The 23,081-nt window shown below is 58.1% G+C and overlaps 9 protein-coding genes across 9 annotated transcripts; 4 read left to right on the top strand and 5 right to left on the bottom strand.

Annotated features, from left to right (window-relative positions):
- Positions 1-1,762: 1,762 nt before the first annotated feature.
- On the top strand, positions 1,763-4,338 carry TRAVEDRAFT_66503 (cytochrome P450; the record flags this gene model as incomplete). Its single annotated transcript, XM_008044211.1, has 8 exons — positions 1,763-2,038; positions 2,110-2,208; positions 2,264-2,366; positions 2,646-2,734; positions 2,806-3,099; positions 3,197-3,245; positions 3,304-3,792; positions 3,879-4,338. 8 exons carry the CDS (start codon positions 1,763-1,765, stop codon positions 4,097-4,099), a joined length of 1,620 nt encoding a protein of 539 aa, XP_008042402.1. The 3' UTR covers positions 4,100-4,338.
- Positions 4,339-5,530: 1,192 nt separating this feature from the next.
- TRAVEDRAFT_74116 (Sec20-domain-containing protein) lies at positions 5,531-8,179 on the bottom strand (the record flags this gene model as incomplete). Its single annotated transcript, XM_008044212.1, has 8 exons — positions 5,531-5,663; positions 5,736-6,171; positions 6,229-6,342; positions 6,393-7,052; positions 7,106-7,215; positions 7,658-7,789; positions 7,848-7,939; positions 7,991-8,179. 5 exons carry the CDS (start codon positions 8,177-8,179, stop codon positions 6,556-6,558), a joined length of 1,020 nt encoding a protein of 339 aa, XP_008042403.1. The 3' UTR covers positions 5,531-5,663; positions 5,736-6,171; positions 6,229-6,342; positions 6,393-6,555.
- A 171-nt stretch (positions 8,180-8,350) lies between these two features.
- On the top strand, positions 8,351-9,145 carry TRAVEDRAFT_172900 (uncharacterized protein). The gene is made up of 2 exons (XM_008044213.1): positions 8,351-9,065; positions 9,116-9,145. Exon 1 carries the CDS (start codon positions 8,378-8,380, stop codon positions 9,032-9,034), a length of 657 nt encoding a protein of 218 aa, XP_008042404.1. The 5' UTR covers positions 8,351-8,377; the 3' UTR covers positions 9,035-9,065; positions 9,116-9,145.
- Positions 9,146-9,382: 237 nt separating this feature from the next.
- On the bottom strand, positions 9,383-9,943 carry TRAVEDRAFT_51352 (uncharacterized protein; the record flags this gene model as incomplete). The annotated part of the gene is made up of 3 exons (XM_008043859.1): positions 9,383-9,569; positions 9,630-9,808; positions 9,872-9,943. 3 exons carry the CDS (start codon positions 9,941-9,943, stop codon positions 9,383-9,385), a joined length of 438 nt encoding a protein of 145 aa, XP_008042050.1.
- Positions 9,944-10,628: 685 nt separating this feature from the next.
- Positions 10,629-12,327, top strand: TRAVEDRAFT_51353 (uncharacterized protein; the record flags this gene model as incomplete). Its single annotated transcript, XM_008043860.1, has 2 exons — positions 10,629-12,245; positions 12,307-12,327. The coding sequence occupies 2 exons, from the start codon at positions 10,629-10,631 to the stop codon at positions 12,325-12,327; spliced, it is 1,638 nt and encodes a 545-aa protein (XP_008042051.1).
- Positions 12,328-12,840: 513 nt separating this feature from the next.
- Positions 12,841-13,935, top strand: TRAVEDRAFT_51354 (uncharacterized protein; the record flags this gene model as incomplete). Its single annotated transcript, XM_008043861.1, has 1 exon — positions 12,841-13,935. The coding sequence occupies one exon, from the start codon at positions 12,841-12,843 to the stop codon at positions 13,933-13,935; it is 1,095 nt and encodes a 364-aa protein (XP_008042052.1).
- Positions 13,936-14,175: 240 nt separating this feature from the next.
- On the bottom strand, positions 14,176-15,011 carry TRAVEDRAFT_130527 (uncharacterized protein; the record flags this gene model as incomplete). The annotated part of the gene is made up of 3 exons (XM_008044214.1): positions 14,176-14,596; positions 14,669-14,844; positions 14,913-15,011. 3 exons carry the CDS (start codon positions 15,009-15,011, stop codon positions 14,176-14,178), a joined length of 696 nt encoding a protein of 231 aa, XP_008042405.1.
- A 1,028-nt stretch (positions 15,012-16,039) lies between these two features.
- On the bottom strand, positions 16,040-17,115 carry TRAVEDRAFT_51356 (uncharacterized protein; the record flags this gene model as incomplete). Its single annotated transcript, XM_008043862.1, has 6 exons — positions 16,040-16,243; positions 16,305-16,373; positions 16,438-16,663; positions 16,718-16,796; positions 16,853-16,898; positions 16,990-17,115. The coding sequence occupies 6 exons, from the start codon at positions 17,113-17,115 to the stop codon at positions 16,040-16,042; spliced, it is 750 nt and encodes a 249-aa protein (XP_008042053.1).
- A 3,504-nt stretch (positions 17,116-20,619) lies between these two features.
- TRAVEDRAFT_131278 (feruloyl esterase-like protein) lies at positions 20,620-23,010 on the bottom strand (the record flags this gene model as incomplete). Its single annotated transcript, XM_008044215.1, has 12 exons — positions 20,620-20,685; positions 20,754-20,948; positions 21,067-21,273; positions 21,339-21,417; positions 21,474-21,701; positions 21,760-21,797; positions 21,860-22,021; positions 22,084-22,126; positions 22,251-22,375; positions 22,441-22,514; positions 22,568-22,609; positions 22,671-23,010. 12 exons carry the CDS (start codon positions 23,008-23,010, stop codon positions 20,620-20,622), a joined length of 1,599 nt encoding a protein of 532 aa, XP_008042406.1.
- Between the last annotated feature and the right edge of the window lie 71 nt (positions 23,011-23,081).

Here is a 23,081-nt window from a genome sequence, read left to right on the forward strand (position 1 = left end):
CCTGCGGGTCTTCTGTGGCCACATAGGGAAGAGTTGAGGATCGTCAGATGATGATTCGACGGGAATATGCTGCTCCCTTGCCGATGGTCAACGCCGCTGCAATATGTCATGTGGTAAATCAGTACGTCGTCTTCCTCGAATCTATCGTGGTGCATGTTGGGTTGACACAATGGCAGTTAACAGATAAACTGCGCCCGCCACGGGCGCGGTGGCAGACGAAACGTGTGCCATACTAGCTTTGGATGCGGGAGGGCGCGGGTTGTGTGGCGTGACCGAGTTGTGCAAGATCCCGCATCTCGTTCGAGGAGTTTCAATGGCAGGTACGTACACTGCGCCCTCCCACATCGCACCATGATCGACCAATCCCTTGGACTGCGCGCAGAACAAAGCCAATATCGACGCCGCTCAAATGGCGGTCAGGGCCACTCTCAAATGCGAATATGCATCGCAGAGACCAATTAATACCATAGGTATCCGCGGCTCCGGCGTTACCCCCCGCAACGGGACGCCACTGGGATGATCGGACGGGCACGACAAATCGGGCGGGACTGCCAGAATGGAACCCGATTGCGGCGATCGAGCACAGCTAGAGCGAATGCGTGCGTTATGTGCCTTATTTGGGTGAGTAGAATCGATGTGCTCAGTCTCTCGGGTCCCTCGACACTTGAAGGAGCGCATCGTCCGCGTCCCCCGCGCGAGAGATGAGCGCGATATATAGCGCCTCGCGGCCGGGGTCACCGGAGGGATAGGGGCGCGGTGACAGTCAGCGTGAAGGCCGCGACATCGCGGGTGTGTCTTCGACGGACTTCTGTCAGAGAACGCAACATTCACCACGGGCCCGGTTTCAGAAGCTGCAGCACGTCGCAGGCCGCACGTCATCCAGCACGATAATCATCGCCGCGCATGCGGCGTACGGTCCCGTGCGGGGCCGTTCGAGCCGCCTTCACCCTGGGAGTTCTGCCCAGCCGCATGCATCGCGCGATGCACGCCCAACAGGCCAGTCTTGTCGAGAACAGCAAAGGCCGCTTCTAACTGTGTCACCCATGGCCGCTCCGGCCCCAGCGCTGACACAGGTTCCCACGAGGCGTTCGCGACGTGCGCTGGCACAAGAGCTGTCGCACGCGCCTTTGCCCCCGACTTGTATTGACGGACGAAATAGCCTAAAAGCGAGCCCGACGCGCTCCCCGACGCCTCCAACATATTGTCGGGCTCGGAAGCAAGTGCACAATCTAGATCGGCAAGTTGTGCAGTACTCAATATTGGGAGGCCTGATCCGCAGAGCCGATCGGCAAGGGCCGAGGAGAGGTTAAGGGACCGGACGGGCGGCCACGGGGACTCGGCGAACGCTCGTCGCTTGATTACCTCTATCGTGCGTTGTCATTTCGGTGGTGGGATGAACCGCCCACTCCGTCCGCGGGGCCTGGCGTGCCACCAGAAGGTCGCCGTCTGCACCTGAATTCCGAACCATGCCAATCAGAATCCCCCGTTTATCGCGCGTGTTTTCGGAATAACGGCTTGTATTTCTCCACATCTACTCCCCGGCCCCGTCCCCTGCCCCTCTGTGCTTGCCCACCAACTGCACCATCGTCCCTCCCGATCTCACATCCGGCGGCTCGCTTGCGCCGTCTGGTCGCGAGCCACGATCTCCGATCTGCAGAGACTCCGTCCCTGACCCTCTTTCCGTCCTTTTCTCTATAAAGCGCGCCCGGTTTCCTTATAACCCGCCTGCTCATGGGCAGCCATCACGAAGCTTCCCAGAACCATGTACCCCCTAGGTTTCCTTCCGTTCTTCTACAGTCTGGTACCAGAATGGGGCGCTGTCGGGTTTGCCCTCGTCATCCCCATCCTCGTCCTTGCCCTCTGGTTTTACACCATCGTCACTCGCTCATCATCATCCGCGCAACCTGACGACATTCCGGTGTACTTGCCGGGGTCTTCGCTGTTGCATATACTTCCATTCTTCCACCAACGCTTCGATTTCATAAACCAGGGCTTCCAGCTCGCAGGCCAAGCCATCTACCAATTCACCCTCCTCCGAGTGCGTCCAACCCCCCTCATACACTCCTCTTTTGCCAGCACTGCTAACTCGGTTGCATCCCTCTTTCACAGACACCGGTTATTGTCCTTTCGGGCGAGGCCGCCCGGCGAGATTTTTTCCAGGCCAAGGACCTCGACCTCAATGCCGGATTTAAGTTCCTTTCCGGAGCCGTGCGTTGCCCGTCTGCGACACTCTCGCTTCCGTCTGACGTCGCTCGCTTCACAGATCCCGATGATGCCGGGTGTGACGTCCAACCTGGAGGCACGGCGCATCGCGCTCATCCACAAGCGACTCGTGTCCGCGCAGACGACGGAACGCCTTGCACGCCGTGAGTGCGCCCTCCCATGGATCGGCGGCGGAGCGCATGCCCGCGGGCTCGGGGGCAGTAGCCTCAGCTTCGGTCCCGTCACATGCGCCTGCGTGTGTGATAGGACCCGAAGCCAGCTGCTCTTCGCGCACGCTATCGCACCGCGAAGCTTCCGTCTGGCGCACTCTGTGCGCCGGCGGCAACTCTGCGCAGGGCCGGGATTAACATCTCGGGCTAAGCTGCCCCTTCCTCCCGCCGATACCCCTCGCACGGACGCTGAGCTGACGCATGCGCGCACAGTGCTCCCTCAGATCCTGGAGGATTCCCGGCGCACGCTGGACTCATGGGGATTCTCCGGCACGTTCGACCCGTTCGAACGGCTTCCCGAAGTACGTGCCGCGCTCCCAGATTAGATCACGCGCGCTCACCGGCGCGCACGCCGCCCCGCCGCATAATCTAGCTTATCTTCCAGACGACGGTGCGGTGCCTTGCGTTCGGGGAGCTCGCAGACGACAGGGCCGCGGTCGCGCGACTGAAGCACCTCTACGACACGCTCGACACTGCGACGACGCCCGCGACCGTGCTGCTGCCATGGCTGCCTGGGCCGAGCGCGGTGCGGCGGCTGCTCGCGACGAAGCGTATATATGACATCATTGGAGGTGCGCTCGACGCGCGTACAGCAGGCGGCATCGCGCGCGACGACACGCCGCAAATGTTGATCGACGCCGGGGACGAAAGGATGATCATAATCGGGGTGAGTGCGCTTCGAATATGCCACGCAAGGCGGCGGGAGCGGGGAGCACGCCGTCGGCGGGGCTTCGATGTGTTGGACGCTGCTCACCAATTGACAGTTCATTATGGGCCTTCTCGTCGCGGGCGCGCGATCGACCGGCACCACGGGTGCGCCCGCTCTTTCTCGCTCGCACGCATGCATGACCGCTCACTCAAGCATTCGCAGCGTCGTGGCTTATTACGTTCCTCAGCGGACACCCGCACTGGAAGGCGAAGGCGACCGAGGAAGTTCGGCGGCTCGTCGCGAAGCACAGCGAGCACGCGCCCACGACGGCGCCGCCGCCACCCCAAGGAGCTTCTCCACAGGCGCCCCGCCATGCGTCGGGCCTGTCCGCGCTATCCGCCACGCTCTCCGCGATCCCGCTTTCTGCGTGGGAGACGGAGACGCCGGTGCTGGACGCGCTCATCTGTGAGACGCTGCGCGTGGCGGAGCCGCACGTTGCGATGCGACAGTACCTCCCACCGGACATGCACGACGAGAAGGCCGAGCCGCTGTACCTTGGGGGCAAGGCCGTGCCCCCGGGCGCGTTCGTGATGTATCCATTCAGCGACGTACACCTCAGCCCGGAGGTGTACAAGGACCCGTGGCGGTGGGACCCCGGCCGCACGGAGATGAGCCTCAAGGCGCCGTACGCGTACGTGGGCATGGGTGCCGGTGAGTGTGCCTATCTGACAGCCGTCGCGCGAAGGCGAACATGAGCTAACGATCGCTTCCCTGCCGGCCCCTCATTTCCGCTGTAGGGAGCACGGTGTGTCTGGGCAAGCGCCTCGCGACGCTCGAGCTGAAGCTCATCACCGCGCTCTTCGTGCTCGGCTTCGACGAGCTCCGCGCGGTCGACGGCACGGGCGCGCCGCTCGCCGCGCTGCCCCGGCCGAACTGGAACGACATCTTGACGTGCAGGCCGGCGGCGGGCTCGTGCTACGTGCGCTTCGGACGGACAGTGGCGGGGACGGGCGGATAGGCCCTGGGGCGTGTACGTGTACATATTTTCGGGCGGCGGCGCGTGCGTTGCCGTTACCGCTGCCGCTGGCATGATGATTGCGACACGACACGACTCACGATTTGGGACGATGGGACGCGGCGCGGGACCGGGTTCTGCGGCCGCGCGACGCGGCTGGGCATAGGCTCGTGTAGTGTAGCGGTCATTTAGATGTACAGCCGCGTTCTTTGTACTGTATTCACATTTCTAGAACGACGTTCATGATGCTACGATTTGAGCGTGGGTGTGTATGCTCTGTCCGGATTGACGTTGGAATGGGCGGATATAGTTGAGCACGTCTATCTGCTGTCGATGAGCGCGAGCTGTTCGGTTAATTATAACGTGCTTTATACAAGCCGAGGATCGTGGTTTCGGGGCTAATGGACACATACGATTCTTGCGCGCGAAGCTGTGGTGTGGGATTTGGAGGTTCGCGGATGTTCAATGTGTCCGAATTAGGAGCGAGCTACGCCGTGAATACTAGCGAAGTGCTTCGGAAGCGCATCGGTACTGTATAACGTTCGGTCTTGAAGTGCGGGGAATAATGAAGATCCACGATGACCATAGAAGGAATTATTCCGGCCACTTGCAGCGTCACTTTGAGGGGATCCTCCTACGTAGTTTGCCTCAATCGGAAATGCGCGAAGCGAACGCAGTAGGATTGGCAGCTTCTTGAATACTGTCACCACTTACGATCTTGTAAAAGCGCAGCCTTCAGTTGAAATATTCGACGGTCGTGCAGAGTCTATCGAGAGGCCGGACTAGCCGAATGAATTTTGAATTAGTAGCAAACGATCTACACCTCGGACAAGTCATACCTGTTTTGGGTACTCCAGCCATAGAGGACTGATCTTCGTGTATGTTCGTGTGCAGTCCTGTGTCACTGTGTGCGTATGTGAGCGAAGAGGTGACCGTACGGTGGCGGGGGATCGACCAGCCGCGTACACAGGTGTGAGACCCTCAATGGACGTCGGTAGAGCTGTGTGTTATTCTCCATCAATTGACCCTGGACCTACCGAAGCCTACAAGCTTCTATTGGTCCCCTGTGCGCCTGTGTGCGCCCGTAGTAACGGTTCAACCAGCGGATAGGAGTCGAATCGGAAGACACTCGAGGCCTAGCAGCTAGCGCTGGGGCTAATTGGTCTGAGACGCTCGCCGGCGAGTAAGATGCAGCCAGAGGTGAGAGGCGTACATGCTCTCTATGCATCTTGAAAACCTGTTGCATCGCCTCCTTCAGCAAAAATTGGATCTTGTCGTGCACAAACCAATTTGGTACCTTCATGAGTGAAGTTGCTGAGGAGGGCAAGTAGCATAGACGCCCATATATAGTGGCAACATTTCTGATCAATGGGCGGCCGGCAGTTGCCGACGGCGTCGGGATGCGCGAACGATAACGGGCGCAACGTCTTGCTCACCACCACCACCTCCGTCTCCATCTTTCTCTCTCTCTCTCGCTTGCTTTCTTCTCATTTCGTCTTCGTTCTCGGCCCTCTGTTGAACGTCTTTCGCCCGTCATGGCCGACCTCTCCGACCCGAAGATCGACGAAGGTGAGCACGCGTGCCAGGGCCGCCCATTCCTCATGTCCTGCAACCATGCTCACGCGGGCGACGATCGTACAGCGTACCAGGACGTCCGCGCGGACAAGACGGACACGAACTGGCTCCTGCTGGACTACGAGGTGCGCGCGCCCGATCCCCGCGCCCCGCGCGCGTCCGCCCATCTCGGCGCTCACACGCACCCTCCCTGACGCCGACGCTGCCAACGCAACGCACGCACACATCTGCTGTGAATTCGATGCTCGCCGTGGAACCGCTGCACACGCCCCTGCCAATGCCACGCCCACGCATGCACGCAGTCTGACCGCTCGGACAAGCTGCAGCTCACGTCGACCGGATCGGGGGGCCTCGCGGAGCTGCGCGAGCAGCTCGACGACAGCAAGGCGTCGTACGCGTACGTGCGCGTGCAGTACGCGAACGACAAGGAGTCCAAGCGCGAGAAGTTCATTCTCGTCGTCTGGATCGGCCCCAACTGCAAGGTCATGCGCAAGGCCAAGGTGCGTTCCGGCGACGCGTCGGCCTCTGTGGGCCGTGGACTGACAGGCACCGTGTAGATCTCCGTCCACGCGGCGGACGTGAAGACCGTGCTGCGTGTGTACTCGGTAGAGGTGCCTGCGCGAGAGAAGGACGACCTGAAGGAGGAGCCCATCGTCATCAAGTTGCGAAAGGTGCGTTTTCGCCAATTTACTATCAGCCGGTCACTGATGGGCTGTCGCAGGCCGGGGGTGCGAGCTACGACGGCGTATAACCGCTGCACTTGGGATGGATATCATACCGCTGTAATTTTTGTATCAGCATTTTCCTTTGGGTCAACCACGGCATATCAGAAACGCGCATAGAATCGTCAAGATATGATCATAAATACGGAGAAATACAGTAGGTTATAGCTCGTCATGGGCAGTCGCCTCTGGAGGCAACTCTACGGCCACTTCTGGGACTGCCGACAATAGCGACTCTGCTAGTGGAACACTCGACGGTTTCTTCGCTATTGTGCCGGGATCCGAGGTCGCGGAGCTGGCTATGGACGCAACAACCGTCGACGCGCTCGCAAGCGCTGTAGACGCCGCCGTAGCGACACTGCTCGCACTTGCAGAGAGCGCCGCCTCGCCTTTCTCCATCGCCAGGAGTGCCTCGTCGCCGCTAAATGAGGGAACGAAGCGCGTCCACCAAAGCGCGATGCGCAGACCGCGGTCGACGATGCGCTGCTTGAGGATGAACAGCACCACGAGTACGAAGAACGCGAGCGCGGCAAGGATGACCAGACGGTCCAGCCAGTCGGATTTTTCGAGCGCGGTGATGAGGTGCTTCGAAGTGGACATGAGGGATGAGAGCACATCGTGTGTCGTGGAGGTAGACTTTAGCGAAGCCGTCGAGGACTCTGTGGGTGGGCGTAAGGGGAGCGGACGGTTGAGTGGTGTGATTGGGACATACCGAGTAGTTGGGTGGAGAGCACAGAGCGTTCGAGTTCGCCTTGCATGAGACCGATTGTTCGTTGTAGCGCTTCTGTCACATCGTTGTTTGCCTTCATGAGCGCGTCCTCTCTATTTGAGCAATGTGCACGTCAGCCAAGGATCCCCAAGTCAAGCAACTGACATCGCAATGATACAGAGGTTTTCAAATGGTTAAACCAGGGATCCACGGAGCGAATCCTGCAAGTTCGAATGAATGTTTTACGGGGCACCGCGCTACACTACCGATTTGCCCGCGTTAACATTCTCCACGGAACGAGGAGAGGTACACGGCCCGCCAGGCAAGGTCTACATCGCGCCCGACAAACCATACTTGGCTTGCATCCGCTTTGTCTACGTCCGTGAAGTGCAAGCCCCTTGCAAGTGACACTGCGTAAACATGATGACCGGCACGGACACGGCGCGAACCATGATTATTACATTGTTATGCGGAACACATTCCACTGACATGTTCCGCGCAACAAGTTCAAGGGAAGGGACGCCAGAACGACTGCTGTGAGAAAAGGGTACTCACGTCACCTTCTCGTTCAGAGTCTGCTTCTCGCGCACCGCGGACGAACGCAGGAGCTCTTCCCGGCGCGACACCTGCTGCGAGTCAATTGCGCGTTTCGACGCCAGCACCGCCGCGCGCATATCTTTTCGCAACCTATGTCAACACAAGCTCAGCTCACATCCCACAGTGTACTTTGCCATTGTGCGCGTACCTGGATAGGGAGTCTTTGAACTCCTCGACGACCCGCCTCAACTCCCGGCGCGCGCGCTCCGTGCGCTGGTCCTCCACTGCAACATCGAGTGTCTACTCAGATATGTCTTAATTCAATTTGACATGCGGGTCTACACGACGTACCTCAACTTGTTTCGCGAACGCGTCCAGGTCATCGCGAAGCTCCGCAGCGTACTGCTGCTGTAAGCTGAGCGGGCCTGTGCATTGGCGCAGCCGAGGGAGCTGGAAGTCGGCGAGGTCTTTCTGTCTGCGCTCTATCAGGCTTATCAGGTCTGTTGTTTCCTCATCGAGTGTAGATGGTAGGGGCGGCATTGAGGACAATGGCGAGACCGAGGATGAAGGTGAGAGACAGAGGTACACGGCCCAACGGCGCACGCATGACGATGCGTGCATGACCGGCAAATGCCGAAATGAGCCCGCCCAATTTGGAAAGTGATCGGCTCGCGACTTTTGGGCGCCTAATACAACTTCGGACGTCCAACACCTCACCGTCCCTTTGCTGTCTTCGCCATGCTCTCCGCCCTCCGCTCGATCAAATCGCGGGCTATATGCGCACCGTCGGCAAGGATAGCTCATGTCAACTTCTACAAAACTGTTGCAGAGCTCACGCGGAACCACTGGAAGACTGGCGCACACCCTGCACCACGGCCTGTCGTAGAGGACGAGGAAGAAGACTGGCCAGCGCCGCTAAAAGAGGGCTTCGACGAGACGGAAGAGTCCCAGGATGAGGCTTCCACATCCTCACGCCCTCTGCCGCACCGGCCCTACCCCACAAAGCCCGAACGCAAGCGAACACCGCAGGAGTACGCGGCGCACCGAGAGACGATGAAGCGCAAGTTCCCCGAGGGCTGGGCGCCGCCACGCAAGGTCTCGCGCGAGGCGATGGAAAGCATGCGCTCGCTGCACCAGATCGACCCCGGCCGCTTTTCGACCCCGATACTTGCGGAGAAGTTCCACATCAGCAAGGAGGCCGTGCGCCGTATCCTGAAGAGCAAATGGGAACCGACGCGAAACGAGAGAGCACGGCTCGCGGCGAAGGAGCGGGAGGCGCGAGAGGCGTGGAAGGCGCAGCGGCGAGCGACGGAGAAGGTGCAGCACGAGGCGATACAGGAGGAGTATGGCCTCGTCCCGGAGGAGAGGAAGGACGACAAGCTCACGATGACATGAGAGTCAGCAGAGTTCCTTGGATAATTTATAGGTATGATGGACATGTGCTCCTGTTCTCAACGCATTCCTGATTTCCTTTAGCTCTACAGTACACAAATCCGCCATAATACCACCGAATCACATCACTAGACGCTTTGACCCGCTTGAGCTCTTCGCTGAAAAGACGCTTGATTTCAGTGGAGAACTTGGCATGGTGGCGTGAACGGGCACGATGGACGTCTGCTTCGCCGGTGCACCGCTCTTTCGGACCTCTGCCATCTTCACCACAGTCTCCACCCCAAGCAAGTCCACCTCCTCCAGCTGTATCGCCTTCGGTCGCCTTGCAAGGGCGCGCGGCGACGGGATTAATCATTCGTCTACATCATACTGGCGCGCGAGGCAGAGCCAGCGCACCGGGTCTTCGTTCAGGTGCGGTAGGTATAGCTTGAGTTTGTCGAGCGCGACGCAACGCAGGGAATGAAATTGCCACATGGTGGTGAGCTTCAGGACGAGAATCCGCTCTTCCATGGATAGCTCCACGCTCGTGCTGTAGGAGCTGGCGTTTGATTGTAGCATGTGAGCGTCGTAATCTTCCATTGCTTGTGGGAGTGCTTACGGTCGGAACATCATATGCAGCAGCGCTTTAAACTCGTCTTGCTTGACGCCTTCCAGCCTCACAGGCGAGTCATTTGCCTCGTCCTCCGCGAGGGCGGTACCCGCAGGAAGTGTGAACATGTCGCGGAAGACGGGGGAGCACGAATTTCTGCTTAGGCACCCTGAACAGGTAGCCTTCGACTTATCGTGGCCGTATGTGCTTATTAGCTAACTCACCTCGCGTTTCCCTTGCTAAACACTCACCAGGAAGACTACGTGGTCGTAGTAGAATGTGTCGTCGCGGACGATCCCCTTCGAGTCCACTCCCGTACTCATGGACAGAAGGGAAACACAAGTCGCCCACGGCTTTGATGTGCGGTGTGTGATTGCGTCTTTTGGGTCATGCGCATACGCCATCGCCATGGCAGGACGCCCACAGCCAAGGCCGAATAGCGCAGCAGGGATGCAGGAAAGGTGCTTGCACGGCGTGTGCATATATACACGTCTGCGTTCATCCTGCTGCGATCGTCCACTGCACGTGTACGTAACCGCAGCAACCCCTGGAGTCACGACCAGTCTTCTTGCAGGTCGCGTGAGCCTCGTTCGCCCGCGCTCGCTGCGGTAGCGAAGCTTTACCAACGTACGTTCATGAGTGGTAGACCAGTGTGCACTGTGGGCTAATATGGGAGTGACTGCGGTAGGTCAATGCTTTCTAGGCTCTTCTAGATCGTACCAATGTGACGCCGAGTGCCAACGCAGAATCGTTGTCGGGGCGTATCCCCACAGCCAATCCATGGGGTTCTGGGTAAGCGAGTTTAATCCCAATGTCGACACAGCGACCATAGCGAATGGGATCATAACCCTTGTGTTTACCGCAGCATTCTCTGCAGCAACGTTGTGGGGACAAGATTGTGTATATAACGCTCACAATGGTCAGTCCCACATTCTTCGTCCTTGCCAGCAATTCTCATCTCATCCTCTCCACTTCTGTCGGCCGAATTAACATATCACACAGAGCAAGATGGATCTGAACTGTCGTGACTCGCCCCAGGCAGCACAGCACCCTTTCAACCAATCTTCGGCGGACCTCATTCTGCGCACTGCCGACCTCGTTGACTTTCGCGTGCACACCCAGATCCTCGCGCAGTCTTCGCCCTTCTTTGCCTCTATGCTCGAATTACCCCAGCCTGCTTCCACAGCTCATTCCGGGAACAACACTGGCGACGCAGGGTCGGGCGTGACTCCGCCCGTCGTGCCCGTCTCCGAGGACAGCAAGACCCTCGAGCTGCTCCTACGCCTCATATACCCCATCCACAAGCCCCGCGCGCAGATGGAACATCCACAGACGATGGTCTCCGCACTCCTTGCCGCCACCAAGTACGAGATGACGCTCCCCATCGATATTATGTCCGACCAGCTGGCCACGATCGTAGCCAGGAGCCCGCTGCAGGTCTGGGCCGCCGCGTGCCGCACGGGTCTCGAAGGCGTCGCACGTCAGGCTGCGGAGGCGCTCAAGGCGTCGTGGACCGACAGCGACGCGCATGCGCTGTCGTTCATGGACGAGCTCGGGGACATGCCCGGGGTTTCCGCCGCAAACTACTATCGGCTCAGGCGCTTCCTTTCGGCGAAGGAATCCCCCCAAGGTGAAAGTAATTTCGCTCACTTGACCCCCGCGCGGATCATAAACCCGTGGATGATGATTGTCCCGGACGGACCAAGCCCGGACCCGTGGACGCCAGAGCCAGTGTACACAAACCTGCCACCTACCGACGTAACCTGCCGGTCAACGTCACGAATGGGCCAGGCGGTACTGTTCAAAGTGCACCAGGTCATCCTATCTACGCACTCGCCAGTGTTGAGGGCGCGCCTCGCCGAGTTTCGAGATGCAGCATCGTCGAATTCCGCACCCGCGCCGGATCCAGACTCTACGTCCGCGCCGGACTCGGGTTCCACGTCCGCTCAGGGCACCCCAAGCGTGCAAGAGGTCGTGCTGGACTTCGATGAAGGGCCTGAGGTCGTATCCACGTTGTTGGCGGCCTGCTACGATATCGAGGAACTCCGGCTCCCCCTTGTTCCCCGTCGTCTTGCAGCACTCGTGGCTGCATCCCAAAAGTACAAGATGGCCTTCGTCGCACCACGGATCCGCGCGTCTTGGGACACGGCAGCCAATTTTTATCCGTTAAAAGCATACTTCGTCGCGCTTGCACACGGTCTCACAGGCTGCGCCGAGGAGGCGGCGAAGATCGTGCTGAGGACGCAAGCTGGGGACGCATACGACCTGGTCATGGAGGACGCACCAGCGCTCGCCTACCACCGGCTGTTGGTATTCTACGATTCCTGTCGCACGGTCGTCAGGGAGCGCTTGGCGGAAGCTATCACTAGCATACCGGAAGACGTACCAACACTCTATCACGGCACTGTATCAACGGAACCAATCACAGTCCCCTTGAGGGAAGTTGCTGCCACCGTGCCTAGTGTCCCTAAAGGAGAACTGGTGAAGTCTCTTAGCGACGCTGTGGTGCGGGTGACCCTGGAAAGCACGAACCAGCAATTGACCTATGCTCCCTGGAGGCTTGTGCGCAAGACCCTACAATGTATCGTAACCACTCCTCATGAGATAGACAAGGCTTTAAAGGAGGTGCGTTGACCACAGTTATCATCACTGCAGGTGCTCTCATGCTAACTGCAACCGTCCGCAGGTGAAGATTAGGTTGTGTTGATGGCGGCGACGCACCCCAGCGTCCTTTATACGCCCTTAGGAAGTCGACGTGCGTACGCATTCGCTTTACGAGACACGTCTCCGAATCGCTCATCATCAGCCAGGGGTGAAGCTTTGAAGTCTTGAGTTCGTTGAAACTGCTACTAAAGATGGGATAGTATCTAGGGAGAATATAGGAGATTGCTTGTTCATTGATACGATGACGCGCCGTCCGGGCGGACTTGCGGATCGTTATGGTCCTTCGCGCGCAATGACGGTGCGTGGTTCAGGCTTCAACGTTTTAGGGCTTCTCTCGTCCGAGTTCAGAATCACGACGCCGCCAGCCCGGCCAGAGCGAGTGCTCGTATTCCGTCTGCCTCGCTCAACAAGCCATGTCAAATATGAGTGGAGTCTTATTGAGGCAAGTTTCATCGCAAGAACGGAGACTTTTTAGCCATCGCTGGGCGCTAACCGTTGCATATAAGCCAAGCGGTGGTCAGACGCCGGAAGGTCTACCTCTCTCTCTCTCCCACTCATGGACTCCCTCCCATTAGAAACGCTGCAACAAATCCTCGAGCTCGCCTGCACCGATGGTGGATCTACAGGGAACGCCCTCTCCCTGACCTCCAAGTATATACGTGCCGCCGCCCGTCGCGCTCGCTTCCACACCCTGCGTATCGCCGCCGACAGCAATACCTTCGAGGACTTCGTGGCTTTCTTCGGGCGCGAATGCAACGATGAACGCAACGGTTCAGGAAGACCTCGCGTCCGTCACCTATACTTGACACTGGCCCGTCAACAATACATCACCCCCGAGACCACACAATTCCTGCTTTCCCAGCCACAGGCAATGTTGAGGATCTTAACAGGTCACGAAGATGATGCACCGATCTTTCCCACCCTGTTCCTCGAGAGGCCTTCAATGCGCCCCAGCATGCCCGGCATACAAGAGCTCCTCCGACTCGTTGCGCCGGACCTGTGGTCACTTGTGGTCTATACGGCTTGTGGCCAACAGGGTCCCCGAGCCAAGTACCCTATCCTCAAGCACACGTTTCCCCTTGTACGAGAAGCGGCATTCATTGGTCTAGGGGCGACCCATGTGCTGGACTCCGACGAACAGCGGTCGCCTGTCTTCCCCGTCGCCACGCATCTACATCTCTGTCCCCGGGACGATGTTGATGGACACGACCTCCACCTATCCACCTGGTCCGCTCTCGCACCCCGCGTTACGCACCTGCGTGCTTCCGGTATAGAGGGCCAGAACCACGTTGAAGAGCTCGCGGAAGCAATGGGAGTGCGTGTGGGGCCTCGGACGTACCCCAGCATACGCTACCTCTTCATGGAGCCTGCGCCGCAGCGTTTCACGCACATTTCAAGGTTAGCGCATGCCGCGGGAGCGCAAGCGTTTACATGGAGCGACCGCCTCAATGACATTGTCCGCGAATGTCGCCGCGCGAACATCAACATCCAGGTTAGGCTACTCGCAACACCCGACGTCGTCCGGTATGGCCTGGCATGTGCTGACGTGCTTGTCGGTGAATGGATCGATCGTGTGGAGGGCAGGGAAGGGTGGTGGAAAGGGTTGGAGTTGATTAAGACGGGATCCCTACAGGGAAGCCCTGGTTTATGATCGTGCGTGTACATGCTATTTTTCTTAGTTACTTGATATTCAACTTGGAACTTTTTAGTGCATGGTTCACTGTCTGGACTGACGTGGGGTAGTACGAGATCAAATCTTAGTGTGAACCTGAGTATCGCATAAGTAATTACATTGAACACATCCTCCGCCCTCCGCTGTAACTCCTGTGAGCTCGGGTCTTCCTAGCCTTTTTAGAATACAAATTACACATCATTCTATTGATTTGGTCTACTAGAGCTCTTCGCTGAAGAGCCGCTTGATCTCCGCGGAAAAGTTATATTTGTCCCGGGCGCAGAGGATGTGGTTGTTGTATTGGTTGTATCCACCGGCGCCGGAGCACGCACGATAGCTCTCCCGTACTTCTGCCATCTTGATTGCTGTCTCCACTCCGAGCGATTCCACATCCTCCAGCTGCATTGCTTTTGGCCGTCTTGCAAGAGCCTCTAGGGAGGGGAGCATCCACTCCTTGACGTCGTATAGACGTGCGAGGCAGAGCCAGCGTACCGGGTCCCCATTCCCAAGGTGCGACCTGAGCGTGGATATTGCAACGTAGCGCAGGCCGTGAAACTGCCACATGGTAGTGAGCTTGAGAATGAGGACCCACTCCTCCATTGTCAGATCAACTCTCTCCTCTGTGCTCGGGGCATGGACCCTGGAAGCAGGCCTTTGCCGATGAGCACGGTCGTCATCCATGGCAATGGGTAAGGGCACTCACGGCTTAAACATCGCGCGGAGCAACGCGCGGAACTCGTCCTTCTTCACGCCCTCCAGCGCCACGGGCGTATCGTCTGCCTGACCCTCCGCGGGCGCGGTGCCTGGGGGCAGCTCGAACATGTCGCGAAAGATCTCCAAGTTCTCAACGAACTTCTGCTTGGGCACCTTGAACAGACGGTTCTCGACCTGCAGTCACCAGATGGGGCGTGTTCAAATTAGCGAACGCCTACAGAGCGAGGCTAAGGTTCGCCTACCAAGAAGACGATGTGGTCGGAGTAGAACCAGCCGTCATGAGCGACCCCGTCCGTGTCCGGGCTTGTCGGTCTGGGAACCAGTGCATAGATCTCTGACATGATGTCTGGGCGTTGTATGCTAGTGGCTAAGAGTTGAATGCGCTGAGACCTGGCTTGTCATCAGGGAATGAGAAGTATGTGACTAACCGCTGGGTTGACGGAGTCGAAGCTTAACTAGCGTGAGCAGCAGAAAGTGCGTCTCTGAGGGTGCGTGCGTTCACTCACCTCGGCGTGCGTATATATAGCACGCGTTCATCTGCAGCAGCTGGGTGTTCGCATGCTCCGGCGTTATCACTCACCGCTCGCGAAGGCCTACCGCAGTAGTCTCTGACTGGTCTCGTGGTGCAGTGCCCAGCCTTGTGTCTCGCGTTACCGCAGCTGTCGTACACAATTGGCGATGCAAAGAATGCAGTACGACGCGCTATCGCACCGGCTTCAGATTGCTCGTGGTACTGCGGTAGGTCAGTACGACCGAGACCCTCGTAAGACCACATTCTTGGAACGTCAAGAAGCCGCTTGTGGCTGCTGCAGCAAGACATGGACGTCCTCATGACAGCGCCACGCAGCGTGCGGTGGAGCCACGAGATCATGAAAAGCTACATTTGCACTTTGGGTATTGCATAGCCAGTAGAACCGCGTACCACTCCGGCAGCATCATGCACAGAAGAAGCTGCTTGCGCTATCGGGATCTCCTCCCCGGAAGTGCACCGTCAACGGATACTAGCAGTACACCCACGCGTCAGCCACATCACTCCCGTAATACGAAAGACCATGTGCACACCTTGCATATCGGACGGGTGAACACGAGGCCATTCGCCGGCACGTCATCCTTGTACTTGGACACTGATGATTGTCGAGGGCGCGACACCGTCCTCCACCCGAGGCACCATCGCGCCGAGGATATTGTGCTCCGCGTCAAGCGAGAGCGGTGGCGGCTGCATCACGGCCCCAAACGCGTTCGCGACCTGCTCGCCCAAGCAAAACAAACCACATTGTCACCCAAAACGCCCCACACCAGCGACATGGCGCGAACTGGGTCAGTATTAGGCGAAGTGGGATGAGGAAAGGGACAGAGGCGTACGGGTGATTCATCCCGGGCACGGGAAGAGGCGGTAGAAGTCTTCGACCGCAAGCGTGGTATTTGCGCGCGCGAACGCGTGGACTGTCTCATAATAGTGCACGTTGTTCCCGGGGCTAATCAGCTGGTCCGCCTGGTCCGCCCAACCGACATACCGCAGCGTCTTTCCATTGTGTGGCGCGCCTGCGGACAGGTTGTGGTTTAGAGTGAACGCCTAAAGTAACGCAGCTGAGCAAAGAGCTCCAGACAGCTACGAGAGACACGCGGCAACGTACGTCGGACTGCCCGGGGTTGAGCTGCTCGCTAAGCACGATGATGCTTGCGTTGTACTCCTCCTGGGTCCACTGCATGTCATTGCACGTACTCCGTCAGCATATCAGCTCCTCGTGCCTACTAGGTCCAACGCACTTTAGCAGAAAACCGGAACCAGTCCTGGGGCAGTGAGAATGGCGGGTCGCCGACAAGGCCCGTCGCGAACACCTTCTCGCCCCCGGGCTGGTCTCCGCCGAAGATATACGTCTGGTCGGCCTCGTAATAGTCTGCGTAAATGCGGCGGAGCGCCCCGATCTGCTCTTCAGTCAGGCAGGTCGACGTGTTTTCGCCCGGAGTGCAGGTGAGCGCCTCCGTGCGGAAGCTGAGGTGTGTTGGGATCGGCTATATGGCACACTAGGGTACTATAAATGCGTACCTGCATGCGCGAGGACTGTTGATGATCCCGTCCGAAAGGTAATGGATTGGGCGGTCAGCTAAGCCGCGCGGGGTCAGGTCTAGTTATGGCTCGTGTTCGTGGGAATCCCTACGACTGCGACGACAACTGGCTCACTTACACCCTTGGGGAATTGCGACTCCTCCGAGATAACAAATGGTAGCTGTGAAAGTGACTTCAGCGCACGCGGTATGCACTGGTCATCGTACCTCCTCCGCTCAGCGGCGGCCGGCCCTCAGCCCATCGTTTCCAACGGTGAGTGTGCGGCCGTTCCAGGCGTCAGGCAGCCACACCTCGGTGATCGCGAAGGAGCCGGCGGTTGCGTGTGTCGTGATCCTGAGCTCGACGCGACAGAACGCTAGGAGTTCCGTCGAGTTCATGCTGGAGTTCCGTCGAGTTCATGCTGGAGTTCCGTCGAGTTCATGCTGGAGTTCCGTCGAGTTCATGCTGGAGAAGACGTCAGCGATGTCGACACACGCATGTACGGGGAAGTACGCGGCCGCAGAAAGCGCGAAGTTAGGATTAGTAGTGTTTCTCGGCGAGAATGGCATGCATGCGCCTTTTAAGCCGCGGGCAGTCGTGTCCCGTGGCGGTGGCTGTGGCGAGCAGTAGCGTCATGGCGGTGAGACGCATCATTTTGAGGTACAGCGACCGAAGTGCGCAAGGAGATCTACGTCGAAACCTCCGGGTATATTCCATCGCGGCTAGCGGAGTGCCACAGTTTAGCGGGGAGCAACCCTAGGGATAGTACCAATAGTAGGTGCTGGACGCGAGAAGTGTGCAGGGCCCCCACGTCGGAGGGACGCTATAGACTGCCTGGTGGGGGAAGGATGCTCAACGTGTCTAACACCTGACCAAAGTACTTTCCGTTTCGCACTCTCCGCATTGACGGTGCTGGCTGCGCCAGCGATGCGTTCTATCACACTGGGAGAAGCGTAAGTGGAAAAGCGATCAGATTCGGGCCTGTTTGACACTCACAGTCAATTCCGCGACTTTAGATGCTTGTAGACGTGCTTGACGCGCCACGGCTCAGAGGCGAGTCGGGAATGTGATAGTGACGCATAACATACACATCCTTTGAGCCACGGGCACATTCAGACCGCTGGCAAGGGAAGACGGATTGGGTGCCGCTCAATGTGCATGGCCCGTATCACCAGTTGCGAGTTAACTAGTTAAGCCTTGAAGTATCTGTATCAATCTTGAGAAAGCCGAATGCCCCTTTCGTGCACGATTTTCTCTGAGTGCGTATGTGACTCAGCGACGCGACCGACCCCGGTAATTCATGCACACGTCTCATCTCCATGTCGGCGCTGGTGAGGATTCGGAGGAGTCCGAGGAGAGGAGTCTGGAGGCTACTAGTACTTACTAGGACCGGTTCGATCTCAGGTTAGCGCCCACTACTGATACGCCGGCATGAGCCGGCACGGTACGAAAGTAGCTGACTAATTGATCGACTCAGAGTGAGACAAACCACAACTCTAAACAATCCCACTTGATCAACCCGCCATCCTAACTCAGCCTCACATGCAGTGGCAGCCGGCTGGTAGTAACCTACGTGCCCTCGTCCCAGAGGTGAGTGGTGTGCCTGCACCCCCGGGCACTCTGTATCACCTACGTAAACCAAGCCAGCTGACCAATCCAACCGGCTGTACACGTGAAGTCGCTTCAGCTGCAGGTTGCTCCATTGTACACGCTCTATGACAGCTTGTACCCTCCCGCTCTAGATGCCGAATCCCATACTATCCATGCCCTGTGTATTCCTGTGGCTTGCGACACACATAGTCAAGATTACCATCATGCCGCGACCACAGCTCACAAGCCAATCGTGGGAAGCCGTCTAGCAGCCTGAGCTCAGCGACGAGCGGCCGAGTCTGCGACCTCCCCCCTTCTCCCCCAACCATAACACAACACACAATCTTACAAATGGCACATTTCTCATTAGCCTACAGATGGGCCAAAGAAGTCAGATCATCAACCATCTCTGTCGGCAGGGAGCAGGACGGCGAATACGGGCTGAATGGTCGCCTTCGACTTCATGCGGACCTCGACCAAGCGGAGCTGGGCGAAATCAATGGGCGTGCCTTTGTGCTTGAGGGTATGAAGGTCCTATTATAAGGATGCGGATGTGTCAGGGTGCGTGCAAAGAGGGATCGGAAGACGAACCATCAACTCTCGAAGCCCGGTAGCCACTAGACGAGCAAGCTCTCCGCGAGTGACTGGTACGTTCTTTACGCCGTGACGTACGCGGTACTGATTGGTAAAAAATCCCCGTTTGAGCGGCGGCTGTATCTCCTGCGGCTGTGATTCGTTGGTGAGTGACAACAGCAAGGACGTTAACAAACAACACTCACACCGATGCAGATGCTTAACTTCTGACCGATTTCGGCGTCTTGGGCGAAGGCAAGCTCGTTGGGAGATGCTATGTCGCCCCCGGCAAGGGCCTGATCTAGCGGGACGCAGTGGTAAGGCACCACGAGCTCTGTCTTCGGTTTTCGTACTCCCGCAGAGTGCTTATAATCATGTTGCGCCAGTGTCTGGGAGACGGTGGTGTGTCAGTAACCCAGTCTCATTACTGGAGGTATGCGCTGACAGCACATACCTCAAGCTCGCGCTGAGCGGGGGCATCACCGATAGTCCGCCACGCACCACTAGCATCCATGGCTCTTGTAGGCGTCTCGCCTCCGCCATTGGTGCTGTCCTCGGTCTTGACACCACTTGCCTGCCCATTAGCATCTGCCATGGTATTGAGTTCGTGGTCGTCCCATCGGTCCCACGATCCGTCCATTTGCTTTACGTAAAATCCGGTGGGCGTCATGACCAGAGTATTACCTGCAGGCATGTCCGGCAGTTCATGATTCCCCTCCTACTCATCGATCAGTACCGGCATTTTAACTGAATGCATGATATAAGGGCTCACCGAAAGGTTCTTGCCTCGGACTTCGCTTACGGCAGCGGTTTTGGGCATCGAAAGGGCAGCGATGTTGTAAAAAGATTTCCTGGTCCAGACGTGAGATCAACAATGAACACCAAAGCTTGGGCGGCGGGTGACAACGACTGGACGTACCGCGCACCACAGAGCCAGGCAGAATACACAGCTCTCAACGAGGGATTGAATTTTGTGGTATAAAGTTCGCGGCTAGGTGCGTTTTCACTCGGAGCGTTGCAGACGAAGGGAGGGTGATCAAGATGGGGGTTGAGGGATATGACGCTCTTAGCATGGAACTTATAGCAGGAGGAACGAGGTATATCCAGGCACTGGACGACCGCCGGTAGCTACAAACGCATCGCTGCGCGCGAGGTGCATGCACATACAGGAAGCTTCCCGGCGCGCGCCACCTGCCAACACGACGCGTCAGAGCTGCAAGTGCTGAGCGCTGATAGTTCACAGGTTGATCATACTGGTCGAGCTTCTCATGGGCGACACCTCAAGGCCTCAATGCAGGCCCGACTGCGCGGTGCACCGCTGTACGCATGAGCCTATCACAACAAGCCATTAGCCGGCGTGCCCGGTGCCTTGCACCGCCTACGTGGGGCACATACGGCGTTTAGTGCTGTTTAGTGCCGCTATCGATCGGGCACGAACCTATGATGGTAAGCCATCCGGCGTGCGCCCTGCCAACACGGCGCTTGGATTCTGCCAGGCGGTTTGTGCAGATGCCAGTGCAACTGAAAATACCGCTGCGCACACGAGCCTACAGCAAGTCATGCGGCGCGTAGCCCGCCAGGACGGCGCCTGAGGTTGTCATTTTATGCATGCCGCCGAGCGTTGTGTATGTCATCTTTTCATAGTCTCAAATGATAACAGATTAAGTAGTTCAACCTATAATCGATCCACAGGAGCATAAAGATTCGCGCGTTGGATAGACTCAACCCGCGACACCGTGTCACGCACAGAAGAAGCTGCTTGCGCTGTTCGGATCCCCTCCCCGGAAGCGCACCGCCGACGGGTACTAGCAGCATACCCACACGTCAGCCACACATTCCGCGTACCAGGGAGAATGACAGGGGCCCTGCGCACCTTGCATATCGGGCGGGTGAACGCGACCCCGTTCGCCGGTACGTCGTCCTTGTACTTCACGGCTACGATCTTCGACGGCGCGATGCCGTCTTCGACCCAGCGCATCAGTGCACCGAGGATGTTGTGCTCCGCGTCGAAGGAGAGCGGGGGCTTCTGCGACGAGCCGCCGCCGAACGAGTTCGCACCTGGTCCGCTCTGGCAGCCCGGGGCGTTAATCAGCTATACCCGCGTCAGTATCGATGAGCGCAGCTTACGTTACTAAAGGAAAAGCTGAGTTAGCATGCGCGTCGAAAAGAGGGGGAGAAAGGCGGACGCACCAGTGGTTCATGCCGGGCACGGGGAAGAGGCGGTAGAAGTCATCCACGGCGAGCGAGGTGTTCGCGCGCGCGAACGCGTGCACCGTCTCGTAGTAGTGCAAGCTGTTCCCGGGGCTGATCAGCTGGTCCGCCCAGCCGACGTAGTGCAGCACCTTCCCGTTGTGCGGCGCGTCCGCGAACGCTGTCAGGTTCGGGGTGACCGCCTGCCGCGACGTGGTGAATATCAGCGTGGAAGTTCATGGTGATCGACCGCGCGCTGGGGACTCACATCGGACTGCCCGGGGTTGAGCTGCTCGCCGAGCGCGAGGAGGCTCGTGTTGTACTGCTCCTGCGTCCACTGGGTGTCGCTGTGCAAAGGTCAGTGAGCCCGGAACCCGCGTGCAAACGCAGAAGGGTAATATACTTCAACACAAAGTACCGGAACCAGTCCTGAGACAGCGGGAACGGCGGGTTGCCGACGAGGCCCGTGCCGAACGCCTTCTCGCCACCAGGGTAGAAACCGCCGAAGACGTACGTTTGGTCTCCTACGTAGTAGTCCGCATAGAGTTTGTGGATGGTCGTGATCTGGTCCTCTGTTAGGCAGGTCGAGGTGTTCTGGCCCGGGGTGCAAGTGAGGGTTTCCGGACGGAAGCTGAGGGTGAAGCGTTACCATTTTTGATACCATGCGAATATGAACTAAAAATGCGTACAAGCACGCCCGGGGTTCGTTGATGATCCCGTCGGTCACCTGAATGACGCGGGGGTCAGCGTTACCAACTAGGTCCCCATAGAGGTTACGGCAGTACGCACTCCATCCAGTGCGTCGCACTGCTTCAGGACTTCGGGTGCAATGACGTCGGTCCATACGCTTGGCTCGATGAAACGCGACGAGGTCGCCGGGAGGACGTTCAGGCTCATGTGGACCGACCAGGGCTGGAGGTGCGACATCCATGCCGCAGGAGAGCCGACCACCTATGCCGCACGTTCAGCCGGGCCACGTGTAATTGATACGTGCTGGAAAGGTCTATACTCACGATTCCGTCGAAGCTGTCAGGGAAATTCTGGATCTCCTTGAGCCTTCGTGGGTTCGTAGATGAGTTGTCTATCATAATTCATGATGTCCGCACGTTTGACATACCCTTGGCGTCCGCCTGGATACGAATAATTTAATACGAGTTAATAGCAAGCGCATAAATGACACCGACCTGTAGAGCATCCGACGTAGTACGACCGCTTCGCCACCTTGTGATAGTACTGCTTGGTGATCTCCTTGCCGGCTAGAACGCTCAGATGAATGGCTCTCCAACCCCAGTCAACGATCGCGTTCTGCAGGAAACAGCATAGGTGAGCACAAGTACGACGCGTCACAAGCTAGGTAACTTGACACATACATCGTTATGTGGCCCGCCCCAAGCACCATCAGCAACACCCGAGTTGTGCCCTGTGTTCGTGGAGATTCCTGCGACTGAGACGCGAGAGTGAGCGAAAGATTCGCGGCGAGGCTGCGAATGTACTTACACCCTTGCGGCACTGCAACTGCGCCGAGATCCTCAACGGTCACTGTGGAAGGAAAATCAATTCAGTGCTGGTTTAAAACCTATGTTCGGCTGCCACGGCGTACCTCCTCCGCCGAGGCCGCCATTTCCGACAGTGACAACACGACCGTTCCAAGCATCCGGAAGCCAGACCTCGGTGACGGCAAAGGAGCCCGCTGTTGCGTTTGTGACGATCTTCAACTCGACGCGACAAAATGCAGGCAGGTCCGTCGTGTTGATGCTGGAGAAGACATTGGAGATGTCGACCCGTGCGTGGGCGTGGAAGTACGTCGCCGCGGTGAGCGTGACGTCAGATATGTTGCTTGGCGAGAACTGCGCGCAAGATGCTTTTGAGCCGCGCGGGGTCGTCTCTCCGAGGACGGCGCTGGCGCTGGCTACTAACGCGAGGGCTGCGAGGCAAACCATGCTGAGGTGAAGGACCGACGTGCGGGAGACCATCCGCGCTGCTTTCCCCCAGATTTATAGCACCACTTCGA

The sequence above is a fragment of the Trametes versicolor genome (assembly GCF_000271585.1).
Source record: "Trametes versicolor FP-101664 SS1 unplaced genomic scaffold TRAVEscaffold_10, whole genome shotgun sequence".
Taxonomy (NCBI): Eukaryota; Fungi; Basidiomycota; class Agaricomycetes; order Polyporales; family Polyporaceae; genus Trametes; species Trametes versicolor.

Excerpts from the sequence above, each read along its gene's own strand:
- TRAVEDRAFT_172900 (XM_008044213.1), top strand. The coding sequence starts at position 8,378 with ATGCTCTCCGCCCTCCGCTCGATCAAATCGCGGGCTATATGCGCACCG.